Source organism: Oreochromis niloticus, linkage group LG17, assembly GCF_001858045.2.
Source record: "Oreochromis niloticus isolate F11D_XX linkage group LG17, O_niloticus_UMD_NMBU, whole genome shotgun sequence".
Lineage (NCBI taxonomy): Eukaryota > Metazoa > Chordata > Actinopteri > Cichliformes > Cichlidae > Oreochromis > Oreochromis niloticus.
In genome coordinates this window covers 22,240,346-22,250,841 of record NC_031981.2, presented here as the reverse complement: position 1 = coordinate 22,250,841, position 10,496 = coordinate 22,240,346, and the positions used below count along the sequence as shown (strand labels likewise).

Sequence of the window (10,496 nt, the reverse complement as noted above, 5' to 3'; positions counted from 1 at the left end):
TGCATGTTAGGTGAACTGGTGATGCTAAATCATTTGTAGGTGTGAATTTGAAACGGTGACAGTTCCATACCAAGTAACAGACTTCCAAGCTGCTGTAACATTAAAGGTACTTCATTCCCTAAGTGCGTGTGACAAGAAGTGGTACTGTTGTGAGACGGGTACTCTGGTGTGAGGGATTTGTTTTTCTTTTATCAGATTAAAAACTCAATATTTTTGGTTTCAGACTGTTGGTCAGTGAACATGCTGCCTTGTGCACTCATCAACCATGTTTCACAGATACTGAGAAAATGTGTGATTTGCTGCTCAGTTTGAAAGAGAAATGTCAGTGGGCCCAGTGTCAGACCCTGAGGTACGCCACCAAACATCTGTAACATATGAGGGAACCTAAAATACTACATTTGAATCTTATCTTGAGGTATGATGGGCTGTAAGAGTTTGATGTCTTGATCTGATGGGTGATTTTAAGGCAGCACGTTTAAAAGAACAAGTTCTAAAGGGTGAGCTGTGCGGAGAAGGCTTAATTTCCTCTGAACCCCCTCATTTGAAACAGCAGGCGTCTGTCTGATGTTACACTGTTTGTGTTGCTGATTCTTCACTCTGCTGCCTTCTGTCTCGTGTAACTTCCTCTTTGTTCACCCATCGCTGAAACACTGCCGGCTTCAGACCAAATGACAAAAACCACATTCTTGGAAATTTTTCCCCACAGAGTTTGTGACAGCTTTGCATATAAATGTGTTTGTGAGTAAATCCTTCCCTGCAGGATTTCCTTTTAAACTGCAGCGCCTCAGCAGGAGCCATCACACTGAAAGAAACCAGAGACGCTTCAAATGTTCAAATGAGCTCAGAATTAAAATGAAAATCAAGCTCTGTCCTCCATAAAACTCCCGTCTTTCAAAGAGATCCACAGAGCGATAACAGCCACAGCGTACTCACCCAAACCAGATACACTCTGTTACGTATGCATTATCTAACAGGTGAAGGATGCATTTTAATGCAGAGACAGGTAACAGAAAATGTATCTTCTCTCTCCTGGGTTCACCTGATGAAGCTTAGAAGGGGGAAATGTTTCAATAAAGTAAAAAAAAAAAATTTAAGGTGATCGACAGTTGGAGATGAGGGTAATAAGAGAGACTGTAAAGAGCATTAGAGGGAGGCGGCAGAGTCCAGCAGATGTCAGGCTTTCACAAGTTTCGTCCTGCAGAGAGTCTGAGAGGAAACCCTTTGATCTCCTCCTGAGGAGAACTCCAGCGGTGATGGTTTCTTCCTCAGGTGACACAAACCAAACCGCTGGCTTGGTTTCCTTTCTGCACTCTCCTTTGTGCTCTCTAATCCTGTTTCCTTCTCTAAATAAATCCCCACCTTCACTTTCCTGATTTTCGTTTGGAGTGTAGGAAGGCTGTGACCTCCCTTAGTTATCACCTTCATCTATAAAATAGGAAATCGTGTAGTTTAAAGAACACACTGCTCATTTTGGAGAAAAATCCATGATTCAGGATTTCTGTGCACCAATCACCAGTTTAAATCTCTAAATGTTCTAATTATTGAATTGTATCTACAAATTTAAAATGGAAAAAAAAAAACCTGGAAAACATCAAATGTATTGAAGAATACTTTATTTTTAAGATAAACACAACAAAGAAAAATAAAGAGAAAATAAGGCATTAAAATTAGAAAATTCGTTATTTGAAATAAAATAAATCAGAACAATAATGCACAAATATATATTCATGTAGTAGAAAAACGTTTAAAATGTGACAAAATATTGACAAATTCAACGCACCAGATGACTTCTGCTGCAACAACAGGAGGAAGAAGGTTCATTTCACAAATACAAAAATAAAGTTTTAATGAAAAATCATTTGAGGCAAAATAATTTGATCTGATGTTTGAAGCGTTGTTCAGCTGCACCTTCACTGCCTCGCGCTCATGCGTCACACTCAGGAGGAAATAAAGAAGGAAATAAAACTTTAAAAAAGAAGTTTGATTAAAAATGTGATTCAGAGCCAAGTTCAAATGCTCACGTCAGGATTTAAATCTAAAAATGTCTCGATTACAAATAAAAAATAAAGTTCTGCTTTTATTAGTATATTTTTTCCTTTTATTTTCCGGAGAGCTGTGGGAAACCCCTGTGCTCTGAGCATGCGCAGAGCGCCGGCCAGCCCGCGGTAGTTGGAGGAAGTTTGGATGTTTGTTACCTGTGCGCTTGGCGGTTTGTAACGTCATCTCACCGGCCTCAGGTGAGTTTCTGGCCCCCTCCTCCTCCTCCGAGCACTGGTAGGGGGGGCACGTGAACCGCGTGCGGCTAAAAAACGGGAAAGAGAGCGCGCGCGGCGGATAACCGCGAGTTTGAAGAGCAACTCAGGTGTTTTCAGGTGTGCTGTATGGGTTTCAGTTCGCTCCGGAGGGGTGTTTGTTTGTTTGTTTGTTTGTTTGTTTGTTTGTTTTGATCTGTCTCTGCTCTCTTCCAGCAGAATGAGCTCCTCGGCTGATCTGGAGCAGCTGGCAGAAATCGGTGAGTGTGCAGCGGCTTTCCAGGTCCTGGTTTGCCAGGTGCTTTCCTGGAAACTTCTCAGAGCTTCCTGTAGTAAGGGAGGGGGGTGTTGACTCTGTGGTTGGTGAGGTAGCTCTGACAGCTTTTATAGTCGTGTTTGTGGCTGTGTCATGTAGATTGTAAAACACACTCGGCTCTGCAGTAAGGTTGAATGTAATCAGATGAGAGCAGGTGCTTAGGGACATGGTGATGTTCTACCCGGTGGTTAGCTGCATGATGGAGGGTCAGCTGCTCACAGTACATGTTCATACTGATGGTCTCTAATGAGGAGAAACAAACGCCGTCACAGACAGCGTTTGAGATGATCCACAGCAGGAGGTCCGGCTTTAATCTGCTGCTGTGTGTTTCACTCTCTGACGAAGTCCTCATCCTCAGCTTCATCTTCAATGAAGTCTGAGTCGGCCTGAGAAGAGTTCAGATTTTAGGAATCAGTGTTGCTGTGAGCCCACATTAATGTAACAGAGCAGCACATGGCTGTGCTTCACTGTGAGGTGCAAGGAAAATGATTCGTGGTGTTCAGAAGTTTTTAGTAAAAATCTGAGAATCATGTGAGTTCAGCTCTCTGGAGCTCGTTTGTGAGTGGCTTGATTCGGGTCTAGACTTGTATCTGAGCATTCCTCTGCAGCACCGTCTGTTTTAGCTCTGTCCACCTTCTCATCTGCCTGCTGGAGACAAGCACGATGCTGCGTTTAGGTTCATGTGCAGTGTTGGGTTTGTGTTTTGGTCTCATGTGACCGGAGCCCCTGGTGTGTGTCTTGTACTTGAGGCTGACTCTAGTCTTCTCAACATTCTCGTCCTTATGGATCTGAGTTCAAGCCTTTGACACTCTCTCACTCCATCCTTCTAAACAGACTTTCCTCTCTTGGCATCTCTGACACACCTCTAGCCTGGTTCCAATCATATCTCCTTGACCGCTCCCAGTTTATCCAACTGAAATCATTCTGCTCTCATCTATTCCCGGTCACTACTGGTGTACACTAAGGTTCAGTCTTAGGCCCTCTTCTCTTCATAATATGCATCCTCCCTCTTGGTACCATTTTAAAGTTGATCCCTGCTTTCACTGTTTTGCCAATAACACCCAGTTATCTCTCTCCCGCAGGTCCGATTCCTCCCTCCAACTTCTTCTATTACAGAATGCTTATCCCAGTTAAAATCCTGGTTCAGCTCTAATTTTCTTAAGCTCAATGAGGATAAAACTGAAATTCTACTTATTGGCACTAGATCCAACCTACTGAAGGCAAATCATTTCACTCTCACTATTGACAACTCCACAGTTTTCCCTTCACATCAGGTTAAGAGCCTTGGTGTTATCCTTGACAGCTTACTATCCTATAAATCGCAGACCAATGATCTCACCCGTTCACATCCTTCTCTTTCGACCCAGTCTGTGTCCATTCTTGTTCATAGTCTCGTTACCTCCCACATTGACTATTGTAATTATCTCTTACATGGTCTTACCCAAAAATCCCTTCATAAGCTTCAACTGTTTCAAAACTCCGCTGCCCGCATTATTACCAGAACCCCCTCCTACCAGCACATCACCCTTGCCCTTCAGGAACTTCACTGGCTTCCTGTGAAATTCAGAATAGTATTCAATCTTCTTCTGTTCACCTTCAAGGCCCTTCATAACCTTGCTCCTCCTTACCTATCTGACCTGTTAAGCACTACCTCTTCTGCTTGCTCAATTCCATCTTCTTCTTCTATCCAGCTTGCTGTGCCTTCTCTTCACCTCTTTCTGTGTGAACTTATTGTTTATTTTATCTTGTTTTTTATTGTTCTTAGTTTTGTCATTGTTCTACTATGTGTTTTACTCTGTTGTTAAGTGTCCTTGGGTGTCTTGAAAGGCGCTTTTAAATCAAATTTGTTGTTATTATTATTATTATTATTATTATTATTATAACTGTTGACCTGTGGACAGACTGTGGATCTCTGCAGCTGCTCCACAGTGACTGTGGGCCTCTCAGCCATTGCTTACTCTTCCTGTGGATGATGGAGTGAGTGGATCTCTGTGAGGCTCTCAAAGCCTGAGATCTGTTTATGAACTCCCCTCCTTCAAACCCACCTGCTGTTTGTTCACTGATGTTCTTTCAGGAACCTCTGAGGCTGTCACAGAACAGCTGGACAGAGGTGACCTGTGGGTGTCCTGTTAGTGACCTGCGTTTGATCCAGGGGTCTCAGAGGAAAAGAGGCTGAAAATAAATGCACACCACACGTTTCAGATTTTTATTTGTAGAAATGTTTGAACAGCATGAGTTATTTTCCTCTTGAGGTCATTGTTACTGTGCTGTCCGGTCACATAAATAACACATGTGTCAGTTAGAAATGGATCGATGGAAGCACAGCGGTCTGAGTTGGCCTGCAGTCACAGGACGCTGGCACACTTGCAGACGAAGCTTTCGGTTTCTCCAGCAGGAAAACTACAGCCCAGCGGCCTGGCTCTGATTGTTGGGCACCCCCTGCTCGGGGCTAAAGTTGGCCTTTGTGCGCTTGGGTCACTTCCTGTCTGTTATCAGCCTTGCTGTGTGTTTACAACAAACTTCCTGAGCACAGATTACAGCTCCAGTTTCCACCCTGATAATCACTGAGCTCAGGAAGTCATCTCAGAAATGGGCGGAGCTACACGTTTGGAATTCAGAACTAATCGCCAGTCATTTCTAAAAACTCAGCCAAAACTGTGATGTTGGTGGTGGTGATGATGATGATGATGATGATGTGTGTAACTGTGTTTGGATAGTCTTTGTGAAGCTGTGTCTGAGGTTGGGACCTCTGAGGGCAGCCTGACTTGAACATGGAGACCGAGAGCAGCAGATAAGACCCTGATGAGGTCAGAAGGAGCAGGTTCCTGTTCCCAGTCTGGCTCGAGTCTGAATGAGACGAAGTTATCAGCTGTTGACCAATCAGAAACAGATCTTCTGATAGCAGAGAGACTGATGTTACAGAGAAAGCTAAGATTAGAAACTGTGAAACAGTAACTTCAGGTCTGTGTCAGTAACGTCAGAGGAATGTCCAGAAGTGGAACTGTTCTATTCTGGAGTCTGTGCTGTGACGGGGAAACACTGATGTGTAATTTCTTCTCCTCAGGTTCATAAATGAGCAATTTATCACATGTGATTATTCTCAGGCTAAACTTTGACTTCTTCAAAGGAGAGGGGAGCAGCTCGGTGTCATATCAGGGTTATTAATCAGAATTTGTAGCTCACACTGAAGCTGACGAGTGTCACGCCCACTTCAATCACACTCTACTACAGACACAATGGTGAGGTCATTTTCCAGAGATCTGATTGGTCAGCTACTTTTCTAATCTCAAATATAACCAGTGGTTACATCTGCAAGTTTTTATTGTGAAGGATCTTCTGTTACTGACTAGGAAGCTCCTGATGGATCAGCTGATCAGTCAGCTGTAAAGGAAAACTTTAAAGAGTTCAAATGCACCTCAGACACACGCAGGCAGACAGACAGACACACACACACACACACACACTCAATCAGACAGACACTGTCAGTGTGAGTTACTCAGGTGGTTCTTCCTCTAACAGAGCTGCAGAAGGAGGAGGAGGAGGAGGGCAGTTGTGTCACAGACGGTCCATCAGCTCCTCCAGTCAGCACACCAAGTCTCGACCCCTCCCACCCGTATTACGATGTGGCTCGACACGGCATCATCCAGGTTTCGGGTAAGTTCCGCTTAAGCCAACCGGTTCAGAACGATCCGCCAATGCTAACGATCTGCTAACATTCTCGCCATTTTTGGTTCCAGGGGACGACCACTATGGCAGGAAGCTGATTGTCTTTAGCAGCTGCTGCCTGCCACCGTCGCACCAGCTGAATCACCGCCGCCTGCTCGAGTGAGTCCATGTTGCAGCCTGCCATAGTCAGAGACGTACAGGTCCTCTCTGGTTGGTTTTCACAGTGTTCTCTGTCTGCAGGTACCTGAAGTTCACACTGGACCAGTACGTGGAGATGGACTACATCCTGGTGTACTTCCACTATGGCCTGAGGAGCAGCAACAAGCCGTCTCTCAAGTGGTTACGAGAGGCTTACAGCGAGTTCGACAGGAAGTAGGTCACCTCAGTTTCTTGTAGTCTTTATGAGTAAAGTTCAGCGCTTTATTGCAGAGCCCAGAGATCGATCCAACGGCTCAGAGACCAGAACCTCATGTTCAGGTCTGCTACAGAGCATGCTCAGTATGACGCCAGAGTGAGTGGAGCAGCTGCACCATCAGCTCCCAGACAGCAGGAAATGGTAAATGGTAAATAGCCTGTATTTTGTATAGCCCTTTCAGACCCTCCACAGTTTACTCCGAGCTTCAATCTCAGAGACGTTTTAACATTTCTGTGGAGAACTAGAACCTCCAGCTTTACTCCAGCCTTCAGTCAGAGGAGGTGATGGCCGCCGGGGTCTACAGGCTGGGCGGTCGATCAGTTTTGCATTCAATTCGATTCTGTTTATTTGGTCCTTTTAATTGTAAAAGTGCAAAAACTGACCTTTTAAAAAATGTGGTACCAGGCTTGGCACTGAGGGACATATCTGCACCTCTTTAGCTCTTCAAATGTGCTTAAAGTTGTGTTGAGGTGCAGTAATGAGTCCTGAGGGGTGCATCAGGGTCGATTCTACCTGTTCACCCGTCTCTGAGAAGTGGTATCGGTCAGGTTACCATGGTATCACGAACCGTCAGGGAGAGCCACAGATCATGGACCGAGACCCAGACTTTGGGGACTGCTCATTTTAGTGGATTATTCAGCAGGTGTGTTCACGTGTGTTTCAGGTACAAGAAGAACCTGAAGGCTCTGTACGTCGTCCATCCCACCAACTTCATCCGAATCGTCTGGAACCTTTTCAAACCTCTGATCAGGTACAGATGTACCTGATCACACCTGAGGCTTAGCAGGAAGTTCTCTAGCTGCTCTCGGTCACGCTGCAGCTGATTCTTCTTCTCTTGGTCTGTTTGCAGTCACAAGTTTGGGAGGAAGCTGACGTATGTGAACTACTTGGCTGAGCTTCGGGAACACCTGAACTACGGGCAGCTCTTCATCCCCCCGGAAGTGCTCAGGTCGGTGCTCCTCGGCTCGTATGCCCACTGGCTCCTCGTCGTGTTTCTCACCATGTTTATCGTCTCTCCACAGACATGACGAGGAGCTGCGTGCGACTCAGAAGGGAGGACCCCCGCCTTCTGTGAAAACGCCCCCGCCCCGGCCCCCCTGCCCACCCAGCAGTTCGGCGTTAGTCTGCAGTAGTGAGTGTCACTCTGTACTTTAAAGCTACTCGTTAGCGATCGACTAACCAATGAAACGTGTTTTCTGACAGCATCAGAGAGAAGAACCGAGAGGCCGTCATCCCACCTGTGATGACCCAGACTGTCACATACCTGAAGGAGAAAGGTGAGGCTTCATCTCAGAACACTGAGTTCAGGGTCACCTGATCCAGGTGAGAGCTGTCTGGATACTCAGATACTGTGAGGTCAGTAAGGTGAGGCGTGTGATCAGACTTTGTGGGTAGATGATCTGCAGTCGACTATAAACCGGAGAAAACCATTTTCAGCTGATGTCACTGAATGCATCACGGTGTGTTTCAGGTCTAAGGACCGAGGGGCTCTTCAGGCGATCGGCTCGGGTTCAGCTCATCAAGGAAGTACAGAAGCTCTACAACCTGGGTGAGTGGGGTCTCCCTGCCTCAGCAGCAGGGGCTCTCTGATCTCTCAGATCATCAGAAAAAAAAAACACAGACAGGAAGTCATGCTGAGGCCAACGTTGCATTAAATGAACTTCCTGCCGTGCGAGGCGACGCCTTCAGATGGAGATAACTGTGAGAAATGGGAAACAGCTCGTGTTCATGAATGTAATATTTCAGATCAGCGTAATCACAGATCAATCTCCAGGTGATCAATCGATCACTGCAGCTCCTGGTGATTCAGATTCATGATTTTACTGTACTGATCACCCAGAAAACCTCTTTAATCATTTTTCCACTCATATAAGCTACACTGCTGTAGTTCTAATTTATTAATGTTATTTTATGAAGTTTGATTATATTTATCTTATGTATTATTTTGTTTTGTCTCCTGTAGTTTTGATTCAAATATTTGTTTTTGTTTCCATTTTTTCTATTGGGCTATTTTTTATTTTATGTAAAATGATCTTATATTTTTATTTTATTTTCATATCTTCATTTTTAAAATTTGTATTTAAAAATATATGTGTGTTGGTGTGTGTGTGTCTTTGTGGATAAATCTGAGTTCAGAGATCTGTGAAAAAGAGCATTGTCAATAAAGTTAACTTTATTTAAACTTGTGCAGGGAAGCCGGTGAACTTTGAGCAGATCGGAGATGTGCACGTTCCCGCCGTGATCTTGAAGACATTCCTCAGAGAGCTTCCTGAGCCGTTGCTCACCTTCAGGGTCTACAGCCAGGTCCAGGAGCTGCTCCGTGAGTCCCGCACTTTCACAATTGTGCAGGAGAAGAAGAAAAAGGGGGTGTGTTCTCTGGAGACTAAGGTGATTTTTGATTGGTTGCAGATGTGGAGAGCAGCCTGCGGGTGACCCGGTGCAAACAGATCGTCGAGAGTCTACCTGAACATAATTTCATTGTGGCAAAGTACCTGCTGTGCTTCCTGCACCAGGTGAGTCACAGCTCAGATGAGTCTGAGGAGCACTGATCAGGAGGTGATCGACCAGACACACAAACAGCTGATTGGTGCAAACAGATTTTTATTGCTGTAAAGTTGAGACTGTAAACGGAAACGGCTGGTCAGATTTGTAAAATGAAGCAGTCTCAGCATCTGATTTAGATACGTGTGACATCACATACGTGTAACTGTAAATAAAATAATGATCTTTAATTTCATAGAAGCTTCCAAACTAACGAAACGACTCAAACAGCAACACCTTCGAATATGGAAATAAGTTACAATAAAAATCATCTTAAATATACAAAAACATTATTTGATCTGTCGTTTGTGTATCGGTGACTTTACTCTAACAGTGAGACAACACTGCCACCAGCAGGTCAAACCGAACGCTGCAGCACCTTTCCAGTTTGTTGATGCGTTTTCTTTGTTCCCTCTCTCTTGCCTCTCTCGTCCCCTTCAGGTGTCTCAGGAAAGCATCATAAACAAGATGTCTCCATCTAACTTGGCGTGTGTTTTTGGCGTGAACCTGGTCTGGCCTCGTCACGGCTCCATCTCCCTGACCGCTTTGACCCCCATCAACATCTTCGCTGAGCTCCTCATCGAGCACTTCCACACCGTGTTCGGCTCCCGCTGCCCACCTGCACAGGTGATGCCCTGAAGGACGCCGGCAGCTGATTTTTTTTTTTTTTAAACTCTTATCATTTTTAAAAAAGGTCAAATGCGAGGTGAACCTCCAAGCATGAACCTTCACATTTGGACTCATGATGGTGATGTTACTGGTTTTATTTATACTTCCTGTTTAAGTGTTTCATCTTTAATGAAGTAATAACACTGGAGGTGATCTGATTGGACGGGACGCGGTAATCCGTTTCCATGTTTGTGGTATTTTGCGTTTCTGTCGAGTGCAGACCGCCAAATGTAAAAACTGATTGCAGTCAGTTTTGCTTTTGTAATAACCTCAAACCCTCAGAGCGCCGTCTTCATCAGGTTTGTACAAACAGAATTTTTTTCTGACAGAAGACACCCAGAGGTTTATCTTTTATATGTACCTTAATAAAAAGCTGTGATAAATTCTCTGCTTTCACCTTTTTTTGTTTACATTTTTTTTTCACTGGTGGGCTTCACCGCGTTAATGTGTAAAAAAAAAAAAAAAAAAAAAAAGGTTGGTTGATGCTGAGCAGCTTCATCCAAGAAGTGTATGTTCATTAGCCAATGAGCATGCAGGTACACGGTCAGCTTGTCCCATTTTTTGTCCCCAATTTAAATTCAGCACATCTCACCTTCAGCCTCTCCTGAGGTCACTTTACCTGTGACTGCTGCTGATT

General features: G+C 44.6%; 1 protein-coding gene across 1 annotated transcript; it reads left to right on the top strand.

The window, feature by feature from the left end:
* The first annotated feature begins 2,243 nt into the window (after positions 1 to 2,243).
* On the top strand, positions 2,244 to 10,245 carry LOC100696458 (rho GTPase-activating protein 8). Its single transcript, XM_025899411.1, is given in 14 exon segments — positions 2,244 to 2,372; positions 2,469 to 2,512; positions 6,088 to 6,222; positions 6,306 to 6,393; positions 6,475 to 6,606; positions 7,314 to 7,400; positions 7,500 to 7,598; positions 7,672 to 7,745; positions 7,748 to 7,781; positions 7,853 to 7,926; positions 8,121 to 8,198; positions 8,841 to 8,969; positions 9,059 to 9,162; positions 9,632 to 10,245. Coding segments are annotated over 13 exon segments (1,272 nt in total). The 5' UTR covers positions 2,244 to 2,372; positions 2,469 to 2,472; the 3' UTR covers positions 9,830 to 10,245.
* Positions 10,246 to 10,496: the final 251 nt, after the last annotated feature.